This window comes from Microcebus murinus, chromosome 4 (genome assembly GCF_040939455.1).
Source record: "Microcebus murinus isolate Inina chromosome 4, M.murinus_Inina_mat1.0, whole genome shotgun sequence".
NCBI classification, from domain to species: Eukaryota; Metazoa; Chordata; class Mammalia; order Primates; family Cheirogaleidae; genus Microcebus; species Microcebus murinus.
In genome coordinates this window covers 88,258,915-88,286,838 of record NC_134107.1, presented here as the reverse complement: position 1 = coordinate 88,286,838, position 27,924 = coordinate 88,258,915, and the positions used below count along the sequence as shown (strand labels likewise).

Below are 27,924 nucleotides of genomic sequence, written 5' to 3'. Positions count from 1 at the left end.
AATCTAAATGTTAGTAATCATCACTATCACATAAGAAATAACCAAGTTAAGCCTATATGGAGCAGGAAAATCAAGCTGACAGTTATTTTCATATAGGAAGTGAAACCAAGAAAAACATATTTTCTGTAAAAGGTTTGATAATTTTTTAAATGTGTATATATGAATGTCTTAGGAAATTTCTATTATACTTCATTACATTGTGGAGTAGTAATTGACTTTCTAGGAAAAGCTATTTCTGTGGTTTCAAAGGATTTATCTTTTGCTTTAGTCAGACGATTAGATATTTGAAAGTGGCACTTGCATTACTTCTCTGAAAGTTTATTAAGACAATAATAAAATCTTACAGAAAACTTCTAACAGGTGTTTTCTACCATCTTTTGCTCCTAGGCTGTCTTCTCCTAAAATACCATACACAGTTTTTTTGGTTTTTGTTTGTTTGGTTTGGTTTGTTTTTTTCTAAAGCATGAGAATGACTTTTGTGGGACAAGGCAGTGGGAGGTGTATGAGGGATGGGAGGCTTGGCATAGAATTCATTTCCAAGGATACACTAATTTTAGCCCTTCAGCCAGGTCTCTTCACAGAGTTTAGTTCTTCCTGGTCTTTCAAACAGGGTAACCCTCCTGCCAGTTGTAAATCTCCTATTTGCCATTCTATTTCCTATGGTATCTTAATTATTGAAAGGGAGAATTGGTCGCAAATACAAATATCTTTGTTTTTCACCCCTTCTACTACTCAAGCTCAAGTTCTGAGAACAAACAGCAACAGCCAAAGCAAATACTTTGGGGCCAACACTTAGTCTCACTTAGAGACAGAATTATGCAGACTTGTTTGCTTAACAAGTCAGATGGGGGTGTGGGCGGGAGGTGAGGGGGGGAAGAAGGGAGGAGACGAGGGAGGGCCCGCCTCCCTTGGAAAGGGATTGGGTCGCTCTCTCGTTTTGAGTCGCTCACTTTGCATTTCGGTTGGACAGGTTGAGAGAAACATGTCATTAAGGTGTTGTCAAAATGAGCCCGGTAGGTGTGGGCCGTTCCCTAGGTTTGTGGTTTTACATTTTCAAAGAGGCGGACTTATTATTGGCTATGGGATCAAGTTCCTGAAACTAGTCTTCTGCATCTTGAAAAATGCCTTCGTAACTGGAGGCGCCAAGGAGCTTAAGAGTAACTCACACACCGTAAAAATGACGAAAGTTCCCCAGGGGTTTGATTTCAGCTTCCTAAATGACGAAGAAGCCAGGAAGATCCTTCGGGTGCTGGAGAGAAATGAGGAGCTACGAAGGGCAGAGAAGGACAGGATCAGGTACAGGACGAAAGCCTTCCCGCCTTCCCTGGGCCTGGGTCCTGCAGGGCCCCCGGGCGGGCGACTCCGGGCGAGCAGGGCGCGCGCGCGGGGCTCGTGCAGACACCTGCCTGGGGGCTCCGCGCCTCGGCACCGCGGACGCTGCGGAGCCCGCGGGTCGGCAAGAGGAAGTCTGCCCCGAGCTCCTCTCTCCGGGACCTGGGAATACCTGGTTGCTACTTTCCACGCACGGCACGCCGGCCGGGCGCGGCCGCGAGCCTGGGGTCCCGCCGGGCGGCGCCGCGTTCTTCCGTGCGTGTCTCGGAGAGCGGCGGCTCGCTCGGGCTGTGCCGCCTCCGCCGGGACACGTGGGCGGCGCTCGACCGAGTGGGATCCCGGCGCTGCGGAGCGAAGTGGCGCAGTGCTCGGGGACCTCCCGCCGGGCTGTCGCGGGGCGTGGGCCATTTCGGGCACTGCGGTGGGGCGCCGCGCTGAGGGGAGTCCTGGCCGCTGCTCCCTCCGCGGCCAGCGCGCCCTCGCGCAGGTGCTCCAGGTTGTCCGCCTCCGCCTAGCACGCTTTTCCCTCGGCCCCAGGGACGCGACTGTCCGCCCCACGCGGGCAAGAGCTGGCACCTCACGGGCGGCGAAACGTCCCCACCCCCGAGGGCAGGAGCTTGCGGAACTTGTGAAATAGAGGCTTGTGTGGGTGACTGGGACTTGGACGCGTGAGGTTGGCCGGAATGAGTGGGTCTCCTGTGTGTGGTGCTGTGGGGAGGAAGTTTCTACAGAATTTCGCCCTTGACCTTACTGTACAGTGACGGAGGTGAGGGATTAGTTACCAAAGAATGAAATCCAGAGATACAGGTAGTTTCTCTGCTGGGAAAGTGTAAGATAAGGCCTGGAATGAATTAAAGGGACTCTCCTTAGTCTTGGAATAGACCCATCTGGGCCTTCTTTAGGTGACCGTGGAAAGGAACTCAGGGTGGCACTCTCAGGCCACGATGTGTGGAATCGATTGGAATCTAGAAAGCCATTTTGTTTGTGATCGACTGGTGCTGTGAGTTCCAGGTTCCCAGTTATTTCCAGGTATCCCTGCCTGCCCACCTCCTACCTGCAAACCAAGGACCCTCTTTGAATTGAGAAAGCCTAGTTGGTGTTTGTAGAAGGAATTAGAATATGCTGGTCCCAAGCCCTTCTTTCCCCCTAGACGTGACTCTGGGGGAGGAACGGATATTTAGAGTTAGATGGTGTGCATTTCACACCATTGTATTCTGACTTTAGAAAAATAGGCTTCATCCTTCCCCCCAAACAGTGTAAAAAGTGTGCTCTCCTGAGAACAGTATGTCCACACCCACACACAGCCACGTGCACGCACCCACACACAGGCACATGCACCACACACAGGCACACCCACCTTTGGGAAGGACAACTTCAGAACTGCGTGGAGTTTGGCTTCAACACATATTCCAAAGGCACTAAGAAACGGTGGTTGTGCTCAGTGTATGGTATTGGAAGTGTTTCTTGTCCCTGAAGTGGGACTTCTTAAGTGATCCATTGTATATTTGGGGAAATTGAGGGAAGAATTAGGAAATAACAAGAGGGAGAGAAGCTTCCATTTGGTATGTTATCAGCTTGGCTTTTCTTGAACGATAGTTTTAGAATAGTGATATAATTTACTTTAATTTGCATTCAAGGAAATTTTGACTTTTTATGTTTGACCCAATGCTTGCTTTATGTTTTCTCTATAGCCACTCATGGTGCCCACTTCCGTTGACTTTAGAAGGAACTGTATCCACACATCGGTGGTAAAGCCATTGGTGTAGGCATTAGAAGGAAAGTCAAAACACATCTTCTGATTTCATGGAGCTCACATCCTAACTGAAACATCCACAGAAAAAGCTGTAATGCTAAGACAAAATCAATACTGTAATATTAAACTATTAAAATATATTTAATTACCCAAACAATTTGAAAAATGTCACCATTAAAATATAAAAATGATTTAAGGCAAGTAAATGCTTGAATTTAATGCCCAAGGCAATGATTTCTAGTGCCTTCTTTTCCCCTGGTTAATTCCTGGCTTCCACTATCAAATCCCCATATCTGGATTGCAGTCTCCATGGGATTGTTCTGCTTACCTGCTTCAGGCTCATGTGCATCGATTTCAGTAGCAAATACTGACATGCAGAAAGGGCCTGAGATAACATGTCAGCTTGGCTGCTGCTTCTGCTTGTTTTCTTGATATGCGTGATCATCATATTTCCCAAATCAAAAATTAGGATCGTGAATTATAATGCAAGAGGGTAATCTTGGAGAGTGTTCAACAGGCCTGAGATACTGTTGGAGGCCTTTTTGCTATATTGAGAAACAGCCTCAAGATCTCTTAAGTAGGACAATAAAGAACCAAATGGGGAAGTTGGGAAAGTTAGCTGGTTGGGGAACAACTGATATGTTCAGTTTTGTCTATGATAGGCCTGAGGGATCTAATAAGAAGAAATACAGGTATCCTATGACTAGCAATATAGAACTACAGTGTACCGTGTTTCCCCGAAAATAAGACTGGGTCTTATATTTATTTTTCCTCAAGAAGACACCCTAGGGCTTATTTTCAGGGGATGTGTTATTTTCCCCTCAAAGCCTCAGCTTGCAGCGCGCACAGGATGGCCGGGACCTGACAGGGGGAGCCGACCTTATTGGTGGGGCTGCCCACACCTCTCGGGTCACCTCTGGGATAGTAGCTGTCATGATGGGGCAGATGAGAAGGGCTGCTCGCCTTCTTTACCGCTGGGCGACAAAATGCATGGGTTGTGCAGATACGCTGCGTAGCTACGCCCATCACTAGGTCTTATTTTCAGGGTAGGGCTTTTATTGCACAAATGCTTAGAAATCCTGCTAGGGCTTATTTTATGGGTAGGTCTTATTTTCGGAGAAACACAGTAATGCAGGGCCAGAGATGTTTAGATATGGAAGTTAAAGCTGTGAGAATAAACTGGGCACAGTGGCACAAGCCTGTAGTCCCAGCTACTCGGGTGACTGAGGTGGGAGATGGCTTGCGCCCAGGAGTGTGAGTCCAGCCTGGGCACCATAATGAGACTCCCATCTCTAACAAAAATAAAAACAAAAGAATAAAGCTATGAGAGGAGTTGAGTTCATCATCCAGGCGACAGCAGCTCCACCCACAGAAATGCTTCTGTCCACACAAAACTACTTTCTGTACTGGGAAAGTATTTGCGTTACATATAATAATTAATGTTTTTAATATATGGTTTATTCAAATTTTCAGGAAAATGCCAAGATTCAAATTGATAAATAGGCAAAAGATAGAAATAACTCATTCACGCCAGAAGATATCCAAATAATAAGCAAAACAGATGGGAAAATATTCACCTTCAGAGTAATAAATGAAAGTTGAAATAACCTTATGATACTCTGTTGCCCCTTTAAAAATAACAGAAAAAACTATTGGTGAGGGTGGGAGTGATGTGAATAGATTCTGCAGACTGTTAGTGACATTGTAAGTTGACTACAAGCCTTTGGATGAGCAATATGCAATACCTACAAAGACATGCTTTACCCTTCACTGAGTTGTCCGATTCCTGGATATTTCCCATTAGTAGGAGATTGAGGTGGAGGAGATGGCCACGCCAACATTTATTAAGTGCCACCCTTTCATATAATAATAGTAATTACTGTGGTAATAATAACAGCTAACATTTATTGGGTCCTTACTGTATACTAGGCACTGTACTAAACATGTTATACAGATTTAATTTATCCTCCCAATAACCTCTTTAGGTATATACTTTGATTCCTATTTCACAGAGAAGGAAACAATTTACGAGAAAGTTGAGTATTTTGTCCAAGTTCAAGTTAAGAGCCAGAATTCAAACCCAGGTCTATCTCAAAAACATTTTTACTCACTAGTATTGGATAATCGTCACAACCATTCCTTGGGATGAGTACTATTAATGGATTTTTACAGAAAGGAAACTGAAATTTACCAAGGTTAAGGAACTTGCCTAAGGTCATACAGCTCATAAGAGGCAGGGCTAGAATTTGAACTCAAATCTGTCTGGCTCCAAAACCTGTATTCTTTCCATATATATGCGTATATGATGTATGTGTACGCATATGTATCTATTTTATACATGTGTATATGCATATATTTGTTTATGTGTAAGCACACACATAGATATTTTATGCATATAATCTGAAAAGCATCTTACTTTTTACAAGTCTTTGAAAACCACAACAACGTATCTTCCCCCCAGCCTACATCACTGGATCTCACGAATGGAACTCAGAAATAGAGCATACTGAAAGATTATGTCACCTTGGCAGCTCACCGATATCAATAAATCAAAAATGCTTATTTTTCCTATTGCAGAAAACTTATAAAGCATTAAGATGTCACAGTGCCTAGTGTAATCATGCTTAAACACGGCAGGCATGTCTAGATTTTGACCATTTTTGCATCATGGCGAGATTGCAACCCAGGAAAGTTTTCCAGGATTTAATGTTTCTGATTGTGTCATTGAGCTGTGACATAGTTCTGAATGGAACTGTATATGTCAAAGGTGTGAAGTGGTCTGTAGCTGGTGGAAGCTGCAGCATCCTGCAGAAATTAAAAGCCCGATGCAAAAGCTTTCTACCCTTCCTCCCCTCTCCCAGCCTGTGCAGTCTGCCTCTGGCTAAGAGATAGTTTCATCTGAGGTGTCTGCACTTTCCAACAACATCCAATTTAGTTACTTCCTTTAAACTGAGGGTAGATGTTTTCCCTCAGGTACATTCTCTTGTTCAGTTACTCCTGTGGATTGGTCTGCATGGGCAATACACGCAGAACCATTATAACAATATAGTTCCATAAGCCAAGGTTAAGGAGCTGTGTCCTTTTTAATCTTTGTGACATTATATAACTCTTTTAGCTTTTAAAGTCTTTCATATTTGTTTGTTTTTATCCTCATCCTAAACCTGACAAAGCAGGTATTTTTATCTTTTTCAAAAGCTGGGCCAGGCGCGGTGGCTCACACCTGTTATCCTAGCACTCTGGGAGGCTGAGGCAGGAGGATCGCTCAAGGTCAGGAGTTCGAAACCAGCCTGAGCAAGAGCGAGACTCCGTCTCTACTGAAAATAGAAAGAAATTAATTGGCCAACTAAAAACAGATAGAAAAAATTAGCCGGGCATGGTGGTGCATGCCTGTAGTCCCAGCTAATCGGGAGGCTGAGGCAGAAGGATCGCTTGAGCCCAGGAGTTTGAGGTTGCTGTGAGCTAGGCTGATGCCATGGCACTCTAGCCAGGGCAACAGAGTGAGACTCTGTCTCAAAAAAAAAAAAAAAAAAAAAAAAAAGCTAATAATAAGGACTGTGGTAATAGCTAATATTTGTTTATGCTGAGCTCTCGATGTGCATTATCTCATTTAATTCTCACAACAACCAGATGAGTTAATATCCACTTTACAGAGAATACTTAGAGAGGATAAATAACAAGCTTGAGATAATACTGCTAGGAATGTCAGATTTGGGAACTCCATCTGTACGTCACTGTGCAGTACTGCCTCCTATAGTACAAAAAAGTGGGAATGACTTTCCTCCCATGACCCGTCTAGCTTGTAACAGAACCAAGACTGAGATCTATTCACTGTAAAACTCTTGCTATTTCCACTGACTATAAAAAAAAAAAAAAAACCCACACAACTCAAGATAGTCACATGCCCAACTAAAAGTTGGAGATGTTATTACTGAGGAAAAATGGATATCAGGGAACATCTAGTCTTATCTGCCTATATAGAAAAAAATGCTAGTAGCTGTTTATGTTTTAAAAAATGCATGTTTGCATTTTGTAAGGATATACTTCAAACTGTCAAAATGGTTATCTTTGGGGAATGATATTTAAAGGGACTTGAACTCTTTTCGTATTACACTATTTTATTTCTCACAGTTATTTTTTTTTAAAAATAAGTAATGATGACTGTTTCTTTTGATAATAAAGAAATACAGAATGCTTGACTATTTTTATCTTCACAAATGTCTTTTAAAATAATTTCTTTTAAAAAATGTCTAGATGTTTTTCTGCCCTTGTCATTTTCTTTATAATGTTCATGTGTACATGGATAAGTTGGTATATCAGCCTTGATTCCTTGCCAAGGATTATCTCAGGGATGGAGGGCCCTACACACTTAGGGAGTCAAAACCAAGTTAAATGGAGCTTAACTTTCTGCTGTGTAGGGAGTACAGGTAAGGGAAAGAAAGATCTGGGGAAACCAGGTGAAGGACAAAAGAAGGTTCAATTAAGGTTAGTCATGAGCACAGATGGTCTTAAACCTGAGAACCACGTGAGAGTAAGAGGGAGATCAGGTTAAGATTAGTAAGAAAATATTTTCCTTCCCTGTTTCTTAAAACTGAGAAGGTGGCTAAAAACCTTGCTGAGGCATATTGTCTTTCATACACGTGGGTCAGTTTCCTCCTTCACCTTCATTCAGGTCTGTTTTTCTGAAGTTAATTACTGCACAGACTGATACGTGAGAGCCATAAACTCACCTCCCTCTCCTTCTCAGGGATGTTTCCTTATTGACATTGCCAATTGCCCCATTAAAAGGCTGTATTTCAAATATTAACTTGGCATACTACAGGAGCAGCTTCCTCATTCCACTGTGTTTAGGCTTTCTAATGATGAAAGAGGAAATTGGGGGCTACCATGAGCCAATCCCCTACCCCCAACAAAAGGTTGTGATTTTTTGTTGGTCAAGTTTGCCTTGATTTCAACTTTAAACAATGCATTTAACAGCCACTGACAGTGGAAAGGGGATGGAGGTGACAGTAATTTTTACCCTAGCAACAACTGTTTTCTGCATCACTATAGTTTTATCTTTTGAGGAGTGCAATATAAGTAACGCACTATATAAACGACCCCTCAAAGTATAGTCTTAAGAATGTTATATTCATTGTGCCAGATTCCCTTAAAAAAAAAAAAAAAGAATGTTATATAAATGGAAGCACAGAGTACATAACCTTTGGAGAATGGCTTCTTTATCTCAGCAAAATGCCTTTGAGATTCATGCAGATCTTTGTATCAATAATTCATTCCTTTATATTGCTGAGTAGTATTTCACTGTATAAATGTACCCCAGTTTGTTTATTCATTCACCCACTAAAGGATATTTGCATTGTTTCTAGGTTTTGGTGATTATTGAATAGTGCTGCTATAAATACCCATGTACAGATTTTTGCATAAATGTAAGTTTTTATTAGGAGTGGAGTTTCTGGATCATATTCTTGAATTTATAAGAAACTGCCAAACTGTTTTTCCCATTTGTACCATTTTGCATTCCTACCAGCAATATATGAGAGTTCCAATCTCTATCTTAGTCATTTGGGCTGCTGTAACAAAATGCCTTAGACTGGATAATCTATAAACAATACAAATCTATTGCTTACAATTCTGCAGCCTGGGAGGTCGAAGATCAAGGCACCAGTAGATTTAGTGACTAGTGAGGGCCCATTTCCCATAGATGGTGACTTCCATGTGTCCTCATATGGCAGACGGGGCAAAAAGGCTTCTTCTGAAGCCTCTTTTGTAAGCGTACTAGACCGGGTATGGTGACTCACATGTGTAATCTTAGCATTTTGGGAGGCTGAAGCTGGAAGATCACTTGAGACCAGGAGTTCGAGACCAGTCTGAGCAACATAGTGAGACCCCCATCTCTACGAAAAATAGAAAAATTAGCCAGGTATAGTGGCACATGCCTGTAGTCCCAGCTACCTAGGAGGCTAAGGCAGAAGGATTGCTTGAACCTAGGAGTTTGAGGTTGTAGTGAGCTATGATAATGCCACTGCACTCCAGCCTGGGCAACAGGGCAAGACACTGTCTAAATAAATAAATAAATAAATAGATAGATAGATAGATAGATAAATAAGGGCACTAATCCCATTCCTGTGGGCAGAGCCCTCTTGACCTAATCAACTCCCAAAGGCCCAAAAGGCCCCATCTCTTAATACCATCACCTTGAGGGTTAGGGTTCAACATACGAATTTGAGGGGACACATGCATTCAGATGGTAACACAGTAGCTTTTCAATCTTGTCAGAATTTCATATTTTCAATAATTTTTATTTTAACCATTCTAAAAGGTTTGTAGCAGTATCACATCATATTTTAATTTGCATGTCCCTAATGACTAGTGATAGTAAACAACTTTGCATGTGCCTGTTTGCCTTTCATATATTCTCTGTGGTGAAGTATCTGTTAGAATCTTTTGCATGTTTTTAATTGGGTTGTTTCTTTTCTTGCTGTTGAATCTTGAGAATTCTTTATATATTCTGGATATAAATCCTTTGTTGAATATGGGGTTTGGAAACATTTTCTTCCCATCTGTAGCTTGTCTTTTAATTTTCTTACAGTGTCTTTGCAGAGTAAAATGTTTTCACTTTGATGAAATCCAATATATCATTTTTTTCTTTTATGAATCATGTTTTTGGTAGTATTCTAAGAACATTCAGCCTAAACCCAGATTACAAAGATTTTCTCCTATGATTTCTTTTTATAGTTTTATGTCTTATGTCAACCTATTTTGAAATGATTTTTATGTATAGTATGAGGTTTAGATTGAGGTTTATTTTATTTTTGCCTATGGATGCCTGATTATCCCAACACCATTTGTTGAAAGACTATCCTTCATTGAGTTGCCTTTGTACCTGTGTGATAAAATGTATTATATTTTTAGAGTCTATTTCTGGACTCTTGTTATGTTCTGTTGATTTTTATGTCTTTTCCTTCACAAATATTATGCAGTCTTGATTACTATGGAATTATTGTAAGTCTTAACATCAAGTAGTGTGATTTCTACAGTTTTATTCTTCTTTTTCAAAATTGCTTGTCTTTATATTATTTTGCTTTTCCATATAAATTTTTTAATTTAAGTTTATAATTGGTCACTGCTAGTATAGAGAAACACAATTGATTTTTTTTTTTTTTTTGAGACAGAGTCTCACTTTATTGCCCAGGCTAGAGTGAGTGCCATGGCGTCAGCCTGGCTCACAGCAACCTCAATCTCCTGGGCTCAGCGATCCTACTGCCTCAGCCTCCCGAGTAGCTGGGACTACAGGCATGCGCCACCATGCCCGGCTAATTTTTTGTATATATATTTTTAGTTGGTCAATTAATTTCTTTCTATTTTTGGTAGAGACAGGGTCTCGCTCAGGCTGGTTTCGAACTCCTGACCTTGAGCGATCCGCCCGCCTCGGCCTCCCAAAGTGCTAGGATTACAGGCGTGAGCCACCGCGCCCGGCCACAATTGATTTTTTTGTATTGATCTTGTATCCTGTCCCTTAGCTAAATTCACTTATTAGCTCTGGGATGTTATTACATTTGTTTTGGTAGTTTTTTTGAGTGATTTTTTTTTTTTTCTTTGAGAGAGAGTCTCACTTCTGTTGCCCGGGCTAGAGTGCTGTGGTGTGAGCCTAACTCACAGCAACCTCAAACTCCTGGGCTCGAGCGATCCTCCTGCCTCAGCCTCCCAAGTAGCTGGGACTACAGGCATGTGCCACCATGCCCGATTATTTTTTCTATCTATTTTTAGTTGGCCAATTAATTTCTTTCTATTTTTAGTAGAGACAGGGTCTCACTCTTGCTCAGGCTGGTCTCAAACTAGTGACCTTGAGCGATCCTCCTGCCTTGGCCTCCTAGAGTGCTAGGATTACAGGCGTGAGCCACCACAGTGCCCAGCCTGAGTGATATTTTTTATGTAGCCTATCATGTCATCTGTAAATTGAGACAGTTTTGTTTGTTTGTTTGTTTTATAGAGATAGGTGTTTCACTGTGTTAACCTAGGCTGATCTTAAACTCCTGGGCTCAAGCAATCCTCTGGCCTTGGCCTCCCAAAGCGTTGGGCTTATTGGCATGAGCCACTGCTCCCAGCCAAGACAGTTTTATTTCTTCCTTTCCAATATATATGCATTTTATTTCTTTTCCTTGCCTAATACTGAATAGGACTTCAAGCATGATATTGAATAGGAGTTTTAATTGTACATCCTTGCCTTATTACTGAGCATTCAGTCTTTCACTATTAAGTATGATGTTAGCTGTCAGGTTTTTTTTTTTTTTGTAGACGCCTTTTATCAGGTTCCATGTCTTGCTTGCTGAGAGTTTTTATCATAAATGTATGTTGAATTTTATCAAAAGCTTTTCTGTATTAATTAATATTATCATGTGGTTTTTCTTTAGACTGTTGATATAGTTGTTTACAATTATCAATTTTAAAATATCAAGCCAGCTTTACATAGTTGCAGATTGAACTGTGTCCTTTAAAAAAAAGACATATTGGAGTCCTAATTTGCGGTACCTCAAAATGTGATCTTATTTGGAGATAGAGTCTTTACAGAGGTAATCAAGTTAAAATGAGGTCATAGAGTGAGCCCTATTCTAATATGACTAATGTCCTTATAAAAAGGGAGAAATTTGGACACAGAGAGAGACACACAGGGAGAATGCCATGTGCAGACTGGAGTTATGCTGCCACAAGCCAAGGAACTACCAGAAGCGAGGGAGGGAAGCCTGGGCCAGAATCTTCCCTGCCACCTTCAGAGGGAGCATGGCCCTGCCAACGCCTTGATCTGTAGCCTCCAGAACTGTGAGACAATACATTTCTGTTGTTCCTGTCACTCAGTTTATCATACTTTATCATGGCAGCCCTAGCAAACCTTTACACTTACATTCTCAGGAAAATCCTACTTGATCATGGTATATTACTCGGTTTATATATTTTTTACTCCATTTGCTAATATTTCATTGAGGATTTTTGCATCTGGGTTTATGAGGGATACTGATAAACACTTTTCTTTCTTTCTTTTTTTTTTGTATACTGTTTTTGTCTGGTTTTAGTGTCAGGTTAATTCTGGCCTTGTAAAGTGACTTAGGAAGTGTTTTCCATTTTCTGGAAGGAATTGTGTAGCGTTGGTGTTGTATCTTCCTTAAATGTTTGGTAAAATTCACCAATTAAACAGTCTGCAACTGGAAGTTTCTTTTTTGAAAGGTTTTTAACTGTGAATTCAATTTCTTTGATAGGTATAGGACTATTCAGGTTATTTCGCCATGGGTGAGTTTGAGAGTTTGTGGTTTTGAGAAATGGATCTATTTTATCTAAGTTGCCATTTATGTGCATAAAGTTGTTTATAGTATTCACTTTATTTACTTATTATCCTTTTACTGTCTGAAAGTTATATAGTGATAGCTCCTCTTCATTCCTGATATTGGTAGTTTGTGTCTTTTCCTATTTTTCTTTTTCAGTCTTGCTAAAGATTTATCAATTTTATTGCTTTTCAAAGGACTGGCGTTTTGTTTAGATTTTTCTCTTTTTCTGTTTCAATTTCATTGATTTCTGCTCTGATATTGTTTTCTTCATTCTGCTAGTTTAGGTATATTTTGCCATTTTTTCCTACTTTCTTAAGGTAGAAACTTAGATTATTGATTGAAGACCTTTCTTCTTTTCCAGTATAAACATGTAATGCTATAAATTTCTCTCTAAGCACAGCTTTAATTGCATCCCACACGTTTTGAGGTACTTTTTTTTCTTTATTGATTTTAGATTTTTTTCTCTTTTCTAGATATAAACATTTAGGGACATAAATTTTCATCTCAGTATTGCTATAGCTTTGTCCCACAAATTTTGAAATGTTGTATTTTTATTTCATTCAGTTCGATGCATATTTTTATTTCCCTGGAGACTTTCTCTTTTACTTGTAGATTATTCTAAAATGTGTTGTTTAATTTTCAAGTGTTTGGAAATTCTTATGTTAATTTCTATCACTGATTGATAGTTTAAGTCCATTATTGCTAAGAATATACTTTATATGATTTCAACTCTTTTAAACTTGCTAAAGTTTGTTTTATAACCCAAATTATGGTCTATTATGCTGAATATTCCATTCACTTACATTGAAAGACTGTGTACTCTACTGCTATTGTTTGGTGGAGAATTCTATAAATCTTGATAAGATACTTGAAGCTTCTGTTGTTGTTCAGTTTTATATTCTTGCATTTTATCTATTCTGTCAATAATGGAGAGAAGTGTCTTGAGATTACAACTACGATTGTGGATTTGTTTACTTCTTTTTTCAATTCTGATTTTTGCTTCATGTATTTTGAAGCTCTTTTGTTAAGTGCATACATATTTAGGACTGGTATGTCTTCTTGCTGAATGTAGTGGCCCTCTTTATCCTTTGTAATATGTTTTTCTCTGAGTTCTACTTTGGTATTAATACAGCTACTCCTTTCTTTTGATTAGTGTTTGCATGAAACACCTTTTCCCATCATTTTACTTCTAACACACCTATATGACTATATTTGAAGTGAGTTTCTGGTAGATGGCATTTAATTGGGTCTTATTTTTTTATTCATTCTGACAGTTTCTGTCTTTTAATTCATGTGTTTATTTAGATCATTTATTTTAAATGTAATTATTGATATGTTTGGGGTTAGGTCCACCCTTTTATTTGTTTTCTATTTGTTCCCTCTTTTTTCATTCCTCTGTTTCCCCCTTTCCTGCCTTCTTTTTGATTATTTGCAACATTTTTAGTATTCTATTTTACTTTAGTTATTATAATTTTCACTATATATCTTTCTATAATGTTTTTAGTGGGTGCCCCAGAGATACATACATAACTTTTCAGTTTAGTTAGACTCAGCATTTTATCACTTAAAGTGAAATTAGAAGCCTTACCACCATGTGGATCACCTTACCTCTCTGCTTTATATTGCAGTTGTTTTATGTGTTAGAACTTACATACATTGAAAATCCCATCAAATAATGTTATAATTTTGGCTTTTAACCATCAAACATATTTTAAAGAACCCAAGAAGAGAACAGTCTATTCTATTTACCCACATTTACCACTTTTATTGCTCTTTCTCCATTCCAGATGTTCCAAGTTTCCTTCGGGGATTATTAATATACCCCTCCCATCCGAAGAACTTCCTTTAGCAATTCCTTTACAGCAAGTCTGCTGGAAATAAATCCTCTGTTTTCCTTTATCTGAGAATGTCTTTTTTTTTTCATCTTCATTTACTAAGGAATATTTTCATTGGATATAGAATGCAGTGTTGATGGTTCTTTTCTCTTAGCACTTTGAGGTCGCTTTTGTGTGTTCCTCTCTCTGCATAATTTTCCCAGTACTTTCTGGTTCCCTGGAGCTCCCAATTCAGTCCTCTGCCCCCTAGTGAGAGGATAGAAGGAGAAAAAAAGCAAAAGATGTAGGCCGGGTGCGGTGGCCCACACCTGTAATCCTAGCTCTTGGGAGGCCGAGGCGGGCGGATTGCTCAAGGTCAGGAGTTCAAAACCAGCCTGAGCAAGAGCAAGACCCCGCCTCTACTATAAATAGAAAGAAATTAATTGGCCAACTGATATATATATAGAAAAAATTAGCCGGGCATGGTGGCGCATGCCTGTAGTCCCAGCTACTCGGGAGGCTGAGGCAGGAGGATCGCTTGAGCCCAGGAGTTTGAGGTTGCTGTGAGCTAGGCTGACGCCATGGCACTCACTCTAGCCTGGACAACAAAGTGAGACTCTGTCTCAAAAAAAAAAAAAAAAAAAAAAAGATGTTTACCACATCCTCTTGGGACTATAGCACCTTATATGGATTAGAAGAGTTCCTTACCTCCTAGTTTTAGTGCATATGAGCTCTCTGTGTCACTATATGTTTACATAACTTATAGGTTAGGCATAAGCAGGACTTCCCATTAGGCGGAGACCTTAGTGTTACAATTAACTAGAAGATACTATAAGCCAACTAAGGCAGCTTAAAACAGTTTAAACTGATTTGAAGATTTATTACCATCTACACAAAAGGATCTACTTAAGAGTACCCTTTGTGCATTGTATTTCTCTCAGCTTCACTGCTTTGATGTTTATCTCTAAGTTCAAAGGAAACCTGCCTGAGTTTTGTTAAACATTAAAAGCTGATGCGGTGGCTGGAGGTGGCTGGAGGCTGGCGTGGTGGCTCAGGCCTGTAATCCTAGCACTCTGGGAGGCTGTGGCAGGCGGATTGCTCGAGGCCAGGAGTTCAAAACCAGCCTGAGCAAGAGTGAGACCCCATCTCTACTATAAATAGAAAGAAACTAATTAGCCAACTAATATATATAGAAAAAATTAGCCGGGCATGGTGGCACATGCCTGTAGTCCCAGCTACAGGGAGGCTGAGGCAGCAGGATTGCTTGAGCCCAGGAGTTTGAGGTTGCTGTGAGCTAGGCTGATGCCACGGTACTCACTCTAGCCTGGGCAACACAGTGAGACTATGTCTCAAAAAAAAAAAAAGCCGATGGTGGGAAACTTGCATTCTTCAGACCAAAAACTATTAGAATTTATAAATGAATTCAGCATAAACAAATCAGTAGCATTTCTATATGCCAACAGCAAACAATCTGAAAAAGAAATCAAGAAAGCAATCTCATTTATCATAGTTACCAAAAAAAAACCCCAAAACCAAAAAACCCTAAGAATAAACTTAACTAAAGAACTGAAAGATCTCTATCATGAAAACTATAAAACCCTGAAATTAAAGAAGACTCAAAATTAAATAAATTAAAGAGGACTCAAAAAAGTGAAAATATATCCCATGTTCATGGATTAGAAGAATTAATATTGTTAAGGTGTCCATATTACCCAAAGCAATCAACAGATTCAGTGCGATCCCTATTGAAATACCAATGGCATTATTCACAAAAATAGAAAAAAAGTCATAAAATTCATATGGAGCCACAAAAGATCCAGAATAGCCAAAGGATACTAAGCAAAAAGAACAAAGCTGGAGGCATCACATTACCTGACTTCAAAATATACTACAAAGCTAAAAAGCAAAACAACATGGTCCCAGCATAAAGATAGACACATAGGCCAATGAAACAGAATAGAAAACCCAAAAATAAATCCACACATTTACAGCCAGCTCATTTTCAACAAAGATACCAAGAATATACATTGGAGAAAGAATAGTCTCCTCAATAAATGATGCTGGGAAAATGACATATCCATATGCTGAAGAATGAAACTAGACCCCTATCTTTTGCCATATAGATTCCTATCTCTCACCATATACAAAAACCAAATCAAAATAGATTAAAGGCTTAGCCATAAGACCTGAAACTATAAAATTACTAGAAGAAGACATTGGGAAAACACTCTAGAACATTGATCTGGGCAAAGATTTTTTGAGTAAGACCTCAAAAGCATAGGCAAAAATTGACAAATATATTACATCAAGCTAAAAATCTTCTGCACAGCCAAGGAAACAATCAACAAAGTGAGTACTAAAGGTTGCACTTGGTTGGGGGACACTCAAACAACTCAATAGCAAAAAACAAATAATCTGATTTAAAGTGGGCAAAAAGCTGAATAGCCATTTCTCAAAAGAAGACATACAAATGGCCAACATATATGAAAAAATACTCAACATCAGTAATCATTAGGGAAATGAAAATCAAAGCCACAATGAGATATCATTTCACCCTAGTCAAAGTGACTGTTATAAAAAAGACAGAAAATAACAAATGCTGGAAAGGATGCAGAGAAAGGGGAATGCTCATTCACTTTTGGTGGGAATGTAAACTAGTACAGTCATTATGGAAAACAGTATGGAGGTACCTCAAAAAACTAAAACTAAAACAACTGTATGATCCAGCAATCCCACTGAGTATATATCCAAAAGAAAGGAAATCAGTGTATCAGAGAAATATCTGCACTCCCATGTTTGTAGTGCTATTCACAATTGCCAAGCTACAGAATCAACCAAAGTGTCCCATCCATGAATGAATGGATAAAGAAAATGTGGTATTTATACACAATGGAACATTACTCAGCCATAAAAAAGAATGAAATCCTGTCATTTGTAGCAACATGGATAGAACTGGTGGTCATTATGTTACGTGAAATAAACCAGGCACAGAGGACAAATATCACATGTTCTCACTCCTACCTGGGAGCTAATGAAAATGGATCTCATGGAGGTAGTGAATAGAATGGTGGTTACCATAGGCTGGGAAGAATAGTGTGGAGGAGTTGGTTAATGGGTGCAAAAACACAGTTAGAAGGAATAATGTGTAGTGTTTGGTAGCACAGTAGCGCAACTATAGCTGACAATAATTTCTTGTATTTTTCAAAATAGCTAGCAGTAAAGATTTGGAATGTTTCCACCACAAAAGATAAATGTTTGAGGTGATGTATATCCCAGTTACCCAGATTTGATCATTACACACTGTATACTGGAGCAGAATATCACATGTACTCCATAAATATGTACAACTATTATGTAACCATAAAAATTAAAAATAAATTTAAGAAGGAAAAAAATAAGTCTTTTATTGATGTTAAATTCATATAACATTAACTTATCCACTTTAAAGCTAACAATTCATTGGCATTTAGTATATTCACAATGTTGTACAAGTACTACCTCTATCGAGTACCGAAACATTTTTATCACCCTAAAGTAGAACCCATTGAACATTCTTTTTCCATTGAAGAGTTTTATTCCCACCTTTCCCCAACTGGTGGCAACCACTAATCAGCGTTCTGTCTCTGTGGATTTACCTATTCTTGATATTTCATATAAATGGAATGATATAATATGTAACATTTTATGTCTTTTTTTACTTAGCATGTTTTTGAGGTTCATCCATCTTATAGCATATATCACTACTTTGTTTTTATGGCTGCATAATATTCTGTTATCTGCATATACCACAAGTTAGTTACCTGTTCATCTGTTAATAGACATTTGAGTTGTTTCCACCTTTTGGCTATTGTGAATAATGCTTCTGTGAGCATTTGTCTACAAGTATTTGTTTCAGTACCTGTTCTTAGTTCTTTCGGGTATATACTCAGGAATGAAATTACTGGGACATATCGTAATTCTATGTTTAAATGTTTGAGGAGCTGTAAAACTGTTTTCCTTCACATTCACTTTTTTTTTTTTTTTTTTTTTTGAGACAGAGTCTCACTCTCTTGCCTGGGCTAGAGTGCCATGGCGTCAGCCTAGCTCACAACAACCTCAAACTCCTGGGCTCAAGCAATCCTTCTGTCTCAGCCTCCCGAGCAGCGAGGACTACAGGCATGCGCCACCATGCCCAGCTAATTTTTTCTATTTTTAGTTGTTTGGCCAATTTCTTTCTATTTTTAGTAGAGACAGGGTCTTGCTCTTGCTCAGGCTGGTCTCGAACTCTTGAGCTCAAGCAATCCTCCCGCCTCGGCCGCCCAGAGAGCTAGGATTACAGGCGTGAGCTACCGCGCCCAGCCCCTCATATTCACTTTTAACACAGTCGTGATAGTATATTTTTGTTATTAGATCATTAAATATGAAATGTCCAATTTCGAATCAAAAGTTTAGTTTATTGTATCTCAAACAAGAAGCAGTACAATTAATCAAAGTATGCACCTAAACTATCAACACAGTTTTATTGGCTTGTTTATGCCCCAGGGAAGAAGCCTAGAGAATGAGTTGCAATGAAATCGGGAAAGGTGTTTTCCACAGCTTGTCGAGAATTGGGTATTTTTTGTTGCAAGAAGTGGGCCAAACCCTGGAAAAAGTGGTAGTCACTTGGTGCAAGGTATGGTGAATATGGTGGATGACAGAGAGTTTCCAAGTCCAGCCTCTATAATTTGAGCAGCATTGTTTGTGAAACATGTGGTCAAGTGTTGTCTTGCAAGAGGGTTGGCCTGTCTCTGTTGAACAATATCAGCTGCTTAATTGCAAGCATCCTCATCATTTTGTCCAATGGTTGCAGGAGACATCCATTGTAATTGATTGACCAGGTTTCATGAAGCTGTAGTGGATAATACTAGCGCCGGACCAGCAAATAGATACCCTTAGCTTTTTTTGATGAATCTTTGGTTTTGGACTGTGTTTTGGCACTTCATCTTTAACCACTGTGCCAAATGCTTGTGATTGTGCAAAAGAATCCATTTTTTTATCACATGTAACAATACGGTGTAGAAATGGTTTGCCTTTATGTCATGACAGCAAAGAAAGGCAAGCTTCAAGACAGTTTTTCTTCTGACACTCATTTAATTCATGCAGTACCCATCTATCCAGCTTCTTTACCTTGCTGATTTGTTTCAAATGGTCCAATATTGTTGGAGTAGTAACATCAAACCTTGCTGCTAATTTGTGCATAGGGTGACATGGATTCGCTTGCACTACAGCTTTCAGCTCATCATTGTCCACCTTGGTCTCAGGTCGCGCACGTGACTCATTTTCAAGATTAGAATCACCAGAACGGAACTTCTCAAACCATCAACGTACTGTGCATTCATTAGTCACATCTTTCCCACATACTTCTTTGATATTTCAAGCTGTCTGCACTGCATTGGTCCCATGACAGAACTCATTCAAAAATAACATGAATTTTTTACTTATCCATGGTTTCACAAAAATTGCTCTAAAATTTTTTTAAAAGATAATCACAAGCCAAACCTTTCATTTGAAAGACTGAGGATGTGTACTTTCATAATAAAAATAAAACAAGAAGTGTCAAAGTGAACTGTCAGAGATAGCAACTGTCAAACTCAGTACTTAAGGAAATCGGTCATTTCATACTTAATAACCTAATATTTGTGAACATCATAACATAAAAATAACTCCTTCAAATTAAAGACTCTGAGTCAACATTATTTTTGTGGTTGTGTACTATTTTACTGTATATATTTTATAATTTAGATAACCATTCCAATATTTGAACCTCTTTGATCTTTTTCTTGCTCTGTTTCTCACTGCTATATTAAGTAACACTGGTAATCGTTTGTACTTACATCCTTAATTAAGTTGTCTCAAGGGTAAATTCCAAAAAGTAGAATCATTACTTCAAATAATATAATATTTTCTAAATTCTTGTTATATGTTACCAAATTGCTTTCCAGAAATGTTATACCAAATTATGCCTTGTCTACCAGTGTGAGAAGGCCCCTATTTTACCATATCCTTTCCAACCTGGATGGTGTTATTATTTTTTAAAAATTTTTGCCAATTTTGCAAGAAAAAAATTTTGTACTTCATTTAATTTCTAATACTGTGGTTGTAGTGAATTTAAACTTTTTCCATGTCAGGATGATGTCTTTACAATGCAAGATGGCTACAACTGCTCCAGATATCACGTCCACGTTCAAGGCAGAAAGAAGGGGGAAACAGTGGAGACTACTGCATCTTTTGTGTATATATCCAAGGGTAGAAGTTTCCCTTTTATAACAGAATTAAAAGGTTTTCCAGATGCTTTCCCAGAAGATGTCTCCTTTATGTCTCATTGACCAGAACCAGGTCATATGGCCATCCTTAGCTGCAAGGAAATTGAGAAAGCAAGAAATAGGATTGAGATATTGGGCATAGACCAACCATGATCTATCTCATGGGACTGAACATGTGATGTTCACAAGAAAATCAGAAACAAGGGGAGTTGAGAGAAATGCATTCTAGAAGACAACCAAGTCTGACACAGTCTTGGTGTGTTTTTTTTTTTTTTCAATTCCTATATGTATTTAACTACACATTAAGGAAATTGACTTTTGTCCTCTTTATTATAAATCTATTTCCCAGGTTTTAGTTTACATTTACCTTCTATTTATCAGAAAATAGTTTTTTTTTTCATTTTTATGTAGCAAAATATACCAAATTTTTGGAGATTTCCTTTTGTTTTTCAGATGAGAAAGCTCTTCTCATGTAGAGATTAGATCAATATTCACTTCCAGTTTTTAAAATCTCTTTTAAAATTTAACTTTTTAATTCACTTGAAGTATATTTTGTCTCTTAAGGTAGGATAATTATATAAATTAATTTTTTCTAAATAGCTGGCAAATTGTCTTGGTACCAGTTATTTCCATTCCCTTTTAAGGCCCATGGTAATTCCTTTTAGGGAAAAAACTCTGGAGCAGCCAAACAATAACAAAGAGTTGATGAGGCAAAATGCTACAGCATCAGCTTTCACAAAATCTAAGAAGGAAATTATGGGGAAAAGGCTGTGTACAGAGAAGTGTGATTGTTAATTATACTTGGACCAGTGTACATAGTTAATGGATCCTGTTTCAGTTTCCTTCCTCTTCCCATCTTCTATGCCAGGTGGCAAACCCAACTGCGGTGGACCTTTCATCTGGAGAGCTCCATCAAGTGGCCCAATTGTCATTTAGATGTGGTTGTTTTGCTGGTCAAACCAATACCCTGGTAGGGTGGGTATAAGTTTTTAACTTACAACAAAATTAAGTCTCTTTAAAAATTACTTAATCACAAGGATAAACGACTAGCAGAATTACTAGGCAAACAAACAAACAAAATAAAAACCTCACATGTTGTGAGAACTTAATGATTCCTTGCTCTCAGGGGAGCTGGTAAAACTCCTTAGCAGATCATTGTCTGCGTATCAGACAGGCTCCAACCAGGAAAACACTCAGGAAAACAGGAGAACTACTCAGTATTTAAAACAGAACGAAGTGCAGTGAATTGGTTACGCAGAGATAAAAAGAAGCCAAAAACCAGCCAGGGGACAGTGAGGCAATCCAGAGATTGACAGCAGCAGGAAGCCTCCCTAGGCTGCAGTCAGTGAGGTGCTAGCAGGTAACTGGCGCTAGGGGTGGGGTTGGTGGCCGGGAGGGAAGCTCTGATTTATAGCACAGGCCAATTTCAAGCTAGTAACAGTTTAACAACCAGCTTGCAAAATTCCTGAATATTTAACCAACTGCTCCTGTGTGCCAGTACAAGCCAGCCTTAGCACACCACTGGCGGGAGAGAAAGGGGAGCAGGTGGTGTCACCCAAGCCCACAGGCAAAGATCCCCACGGAGAAACCAGAAGCACGGCAGGTGTGACTGGGGAGTTGGAGGTGTAGCAGAGATTGTCATTTCCAGAAGTTCTGCAGGAGGCAGAGGGAGGAGGAGAAATACTCAGACTTTTCCCTTCCCTTTAATCTCCTGCCAGTTCCTGGCCAAACCCATTTGGAAGCCACTGGGCGGGTTGTAAGACTCTCAGAAGTGCAGCCTGCAGGGGGCGCTCCAGGCAGCACAGAGCACAGCCAGGAAGGACACTTGCTTGTCCTCTTCTTTTCTCTTCCACCCCTGTCAATCTCTTTTGCCATCCTTTAGATTCTGCATTTTCTCCTTGCCTATCATGGCTTCTCTGCCTGAAAACTCTCATGAGTTTCCCTTCCCATTATCCTGTAATGTGTTCCTGCCCATTCTTTGCTCTTTTACAGTTTCTCTCTCGCATCTGCACCTTTTGGGAGCTGCCATCTGCTGTTGCTGTTCTGTGCTCCTGCTTCCCTCCGCCTTGCTCCTCTCTGGGATTTATTCCCAGAAAGGAGCCCTGATCAGGCTCTCTCATGTGCGTGAGTCAGGGTCTTTGGGTGGGTGGGAAGGAGGTCTCACTCGGGGCACCTTGAGCAGGGGGCGCTTTGTGGAAAGGTTACATGGGGGCTGAAACTGGAATTTGAAGGATTTGAGCGACCAAGATGCCTCTAGGGACCAGCAACTCACTCTGCTCACCTCCCCCAGCCCAGTCTGTCCTCCTTCCAGGCCGCATTTGATTCCCTTGCCTCATGCTGCCTTCTTCATCTGGCTAATTCTCCTTGGCCCAGATTCTGATGGTCATGGTCACCACGCCAGGTCACCTGATGCATCTCTAGCCACCCTGTGGATGGGCTGCCCTATGGCCAGACGTCCCATCTACAGCACCTCTTGGGGGAAAGCTTAGTGCTGGACTTTCTAAGCAGGGACCACAGACCATCTTGTTCGGCTAAAGTGATACAGTGTTGACGTGGCAGGTACCGAGGCTCACCTGTCCAGGAGGGAGTTGTGCACTCGCTTCCTCTGTACTGACTCTGCTTCTCCTCCCTGTGTGCCCATCCCTGCACTAAGGCTAATGACACGTCTGGTGTGTCTGCCTGGCATTTGTGATGACAGGTCGCAGGCCACAGGCTCTGCTAAGACAGGGGTTCCCAGCCCTGGCTGGAATTATAGTCACCTAAGGAACTCTCACAACTACCAGAGCTCCACCCCAAGACATTAATTGTTCTGTGACCGACCAGGTTGGCATGAGTATTGTTTTAAAGCTCCCCCAGTAACTCTAATGGGCACTAAGATCCCATCCTGGCTACCTGGGCACTTGGATCACTGACCTCACCTGTCACATCCTTCCTGCATTCCACTCCTTTGGGTGAGTTGAGAGACTTGATCTCCCAGGAAACCCTGTGGTTTGGGGGAAGAAAGCCTGGCGCCCTAGAAAAGAACAGTGAGAGGGCTATGCCCTGCACAAATGTGATCAACCTTGTTTCTAGTACTTTCCCACTTTAAAATTGCTTGGCAGGACCAAAGGGACCTTCTGCCCCTGGAGCTATTTAGTCAGGCAACTGGAAGAATCCTTCTTAGTTTTTGTTGTTTTTTGTTTTGTTTAACTGCCTACTTAGTGTGGGTTATGCATAAACACAAATGCCCGTCATGTCCACAGCTGAATAGATGCTGGCCTTGCCACCTGGCTTCCTTGAACCCCATTGTAGTCATAATAAGTTCTTCACGTTGGCTGTTGAGTGGTTATGTTCGATGCCCGTTTGAAAAACTGCTGCCATGTATGTTGTGTGCAGTTCTCTCCTTTTTTCTAGATGCCACAAAGGTGTATAAAAGTGACTTCCAGGATTGTGCTTAACTGAGGGTAGGTCCAAGTTGCTGGCTTAATTATTGCATTTGCACTTGAGCTTGTACTTAAGCTCCCTTCAGCATCACCAGGGACCACGTGAGAGTTCTGTTTGCTGACAGTAGTCCCCTAGGTAGTGGCTATTAGGCCAGCAGGGGGGATTCTGACAGTGGCCTTCTCCATGCAGAGCATGTTAGAGAGGGTATGTCTATGTCTCTGCGCTCTCTGATCTGCTTCTTGGTGCCTCTTCCTCCTTAAGGACATCTGTTCCTTCCCTAATCTCAGCAACCCCCCTCATCACCCCACCAAAACTTGTTCTTAGTTGTAGGTTACGGTATAGCACTGTCTCTACAGAAGGCAACTGGGAAGCCCAATAAATTAGGTCATGTCTATCCACGGCTATTTAAGTGCTTTGCCGCTGCCATCCAGGCAAAAGTCTTTAAAAGGTTTATGAGTAACACGCTCCCGCCAGGGTAGCTGTCTCCACCTTCAAAGCCACACCAGGCCCCACCCTCAGCTGGCTCGACCTGCTCTTTGTACGCCCAGTTCTGCTGAGCTCTGGCCCCAGCTTCTTCCCCAGCTGTCTTCTCACTTCCCCCATGTGTCAACTTATAGCACCTTGTTCTGGGCCTCCCAAAGCCTTACGGAGAGTGCACAGGAACAAACCAATCCATAAATTGTAAATTTTTTGTTAAAAACAATTTGTGTATGTCTAAACACCAACTCCCACATATTGTAAATGCCACAATTTCCAAACAGCGCTCCAAAAGAACAATAGTTTTATCCTTAAAGTGGTAAAAATGCTTTTCTGTTCTCTCCTTACCTGAGCTCCACCTCTGAGGTGCTCCTGGCACTCACAGGCGGCAGCCTCCTGAAGCTGGAAGCTTCTACAGCTCCAGGGACCTGGGTCATTTCGGGAGGTAGGCCAGGTCTTGGCGACTCCTTTGTCTGGGACCTACTTTCCTTCCTGGGAGGCAGGCAGCCGTCAGGGGTTTGGGGTTGTAGGTCAGCCAGCCGTCAAAATGAAGCGCTAGGAGCAAGCCTGCAATGTCACCTCTTTCTCTTGGAGCTGCCAGGTATGACCAGCTCTTCCATTTGCAGCATTAAGACAGTTGTCTTGGAACCTGTCACTGCCTCAGGGACCCTCCTGTCAGTGCCTTACAGCATCAGGGGTCAGAGGCCAGGGGGCCTCCGTGTTCCTCTCTGAAGCGAGAGACCCATAGGATAGATTTTTCTTTTCTTCATCATGATGCAACAGCACCTGTTCAGCAGCTCTCATTTATTCAGCAGGTACGTTTGAGAGCCAGCTGTGAACCTAGCACCAGAGATGCAAAAATGCTCGCTGTAACCTCTCAACGTAGCGAAGGAGTGTATTTAAAAACAGTATATTTGCTATAATGTGGCAAATGAGACAGTCACACCCAGGGACACAGAGGTCGTTTAACCCTTTGTGGGGTCTCAGAGAAGACTTGCTGGATGAACTGAGTCTTGACGAGGTGAATAAAGGTGGGGAGGGTCTTCCAGATGCAGGAACGGCATCCGGTGAGGAGCAAAGGCCTGAGAGGCTACGATGAGACGCATGTTCCGTCAGCAGCGGGTGTCACTCGATTACAGCCTGAGAGGCATCGACGGGCAAGAGGGTGAGCTAGGGGTAGCAGGGGTGGGTCATGGAAGGCCTGTGTGCTGTGCTGAGGACCCTGCACTTGACAAAACTGGAGGGAGGCTGGGCGTGGTGGCTCACGCCCATAATCCTAGCACTCTGGGAGGCTGAGGAGGTGGATTGCTCAAGGTCAGGTGTTCGAAACCAGCCTGAGCAAGAGCGAGACCGCGTCTCTACTATAAATAGAAAGAAATTGGCCGGGCGCTCACTCTAGCCTGGGCAACAGAGGGAGACTCTATCTCAAAAAAAAAAAAAAAAAAAAAAAACTGGAGGGAAAGGGGAGACGCTGCCATGCTGAGAGTGACAGAGTGACACAGTCAAACTTGCTTCCTAGGCGATGGCTCTGGGTGAAGGGTAAAAGCTGGCTTAGGGGAGAGTTGTGTTTAGGGGTCTTGACTAGGGATGAAAAGAAGGTGCGAGACTCGGGAAACACTTAGCAAGTCAAATTAGCGGGATCTGGTGGCTGACTGGATGCAGGAGAAAGGAAAAAGGAGTGTTCATGTGAACTCAGGCTTCTGGCTCTGATGAGATTTTGGCATTTGACCTCCTGTTTACACTGAAACCAGTGGATCCAAGTGGACTCTATGCTTTGTGATTCCAGGCTAAGGTAACACATCTGAATACTAAAGGACATCAATTCCTTTCTTAACTTTGAAATTTTTTTTTTTTTTTGAGACAGAGTCTCGCTTTGTTGCCCAGGCTAGTGTGAGTGCCGTGGCGTCAGCCTAGCTCACAGCAACCTCAAACTCCTGGGCTGGAGCCATCCTTCTGTCTCAGCCTCCCGAGTAGCTGGGACTACAGGCATGCGCCACCATGCCCGGCTAATTTTATATATATATATCAATTGGCCAATTAGTTTCTTTCTATTTATAGTAGAGACGGGGTCTCGCTCTTGCTCAGGCTGGTTTCGAACTCCTGACCTCGAGCAATCCGCCCGCCTCGGCCTCCCAGAGAGCTAGGATTACAGGCGTGAGCCACAGCGCCCGGCCTATTAACTTTGAAATATTTAGATGCGTATCTCTTGATTTGCCTTATTTCTTGGCAATTGAGGCCTCAGATTTTAGGCCTGCGACCAGGATTGGGGAGGGGAGGGGAGGACTAGGCAGATTTCAAAGCAGAATTTTGGCCCAGGGAGCTTGGAACTTGTTCCCCAGCTCCAGATGGCCTGGTGAAGGACTCCTGGGGGAGACGCAGAAAGCGGCCACCTGACAGAAGAGGAGGGGACTGATTGGCCCACAGGAGCCACCGGTGCACAGCCTGCCGGACAGCAGGTGCCCAGCGAGCCAGAGGAAGCTGTGGGTGCTTTCATTTCTTCCCTGCAGCTTTGGACTTTCGTGGGGAGCTTTATCTCTCTCCTATTGTAAGCAAAAATAATCAAGATCAACTGATCATTGAGGCACCCCCTTCCAAAAAAAAAAAAAAGAGCAAGGCACTTCATTGCAGGTGGCTGCTTCTCCCCCCTGAAGCAGCAACAGGCTGGCCTTCAGCAGCGCCCTCCCCGTAGGGCCGGGGTCAGCACGGTGTATTTTACCTTCTGCGGGTGAGAGACACCCTCTCTTCAGTGTATCCTGCCCACCAGCATAGGGCACTGTGGACTTGGGTTTTGAAGCTTGTCCGGAGTCACTGAGGAGAGAGGTGAACTCGTCGCTCTACCGTGTGCTACCCAGCATCCACCAGGTAAGCTGCAGGGCACCAAGACGAAGCCCCTGGGAGATTGGCCCTGGTATTCCAGAATTTGCTTCAATCTATGGAACTCCTCTAGGTTCAAAGCAGCAAGGCTGAAAGTGGTATTTTCAGCATGCATGATGATAAAGTGAAGAGATACCCCTTTCCTGGTCTATCATGGTGTCAGTTTACTTAAGTAAGTCCCAACATTTGGGGGATTGAGCTTGGTGGCATTTCCATTTGTATTAAAGTAAGAGATCCTTGACAAAAATAGTTTTAATGACCTACTATTTGTACGGGCTACACAGTCTGCCATGGTAAATACAAAATGTAGGACTCAAGAAATGTATAATCTATTTGGGAAGACAGGACATGAAAACTTAAATAATTTTATAAGGCTGCACATGACTGAGTCCCTAATGGGTGGCACCAGTGGTAGAGAAGTAGGGTTTTGGAGTGAGAGAAAGATGGATGGGGGTTGATATTGTTAGGAAACTCTTCATAAAGAGGCTGGTCTTGAAGCAGGAGGTGGATAAGTGGGAGGTGCATGGGGGAGAAGGATTTCCAGGTATGTCTTGTTAACGTTTCCATTGAACCAATTTTATGTAACATACTTATTGAACTTTAATCAGTAGCTGGAATCTATAACCCTTTTATTCAGAAAGACCATTCCTGTCAAT

The 27,924-nt window shown here is 41.4% G+C and overlaps 1 protein-coding gene across 2 annotated transcripts in view; it reads left to right on the top strand.

Annotated features, from left to right (window-relative positions):
• Nucleotides 1-974: 974 nt before the first annotated feature.
• Nucleotides 975-27,924, top strand: part of EXPH5 (exophilin 5) — a 75,614-nt gene continuing 48,664 nt past the window's right edge. The window contains exon 1 of one of the 2 annotated variants that reach the window (XM_012773737.3): nt 975-1,296. In XM_012773737.3, the coding sequence (XP_012629191.2) occupies nt 983-1,296 (314 nt within the window). In that variant the 5' untranslated portion in view covers nt 975-982. Of the gene's footprint in view, nt 1,297-26,592; nt 27,257-27,924 lie in introns of those variants that run through there. The other variant, XM_012773738.3, reaches the window with a different exon arrangement.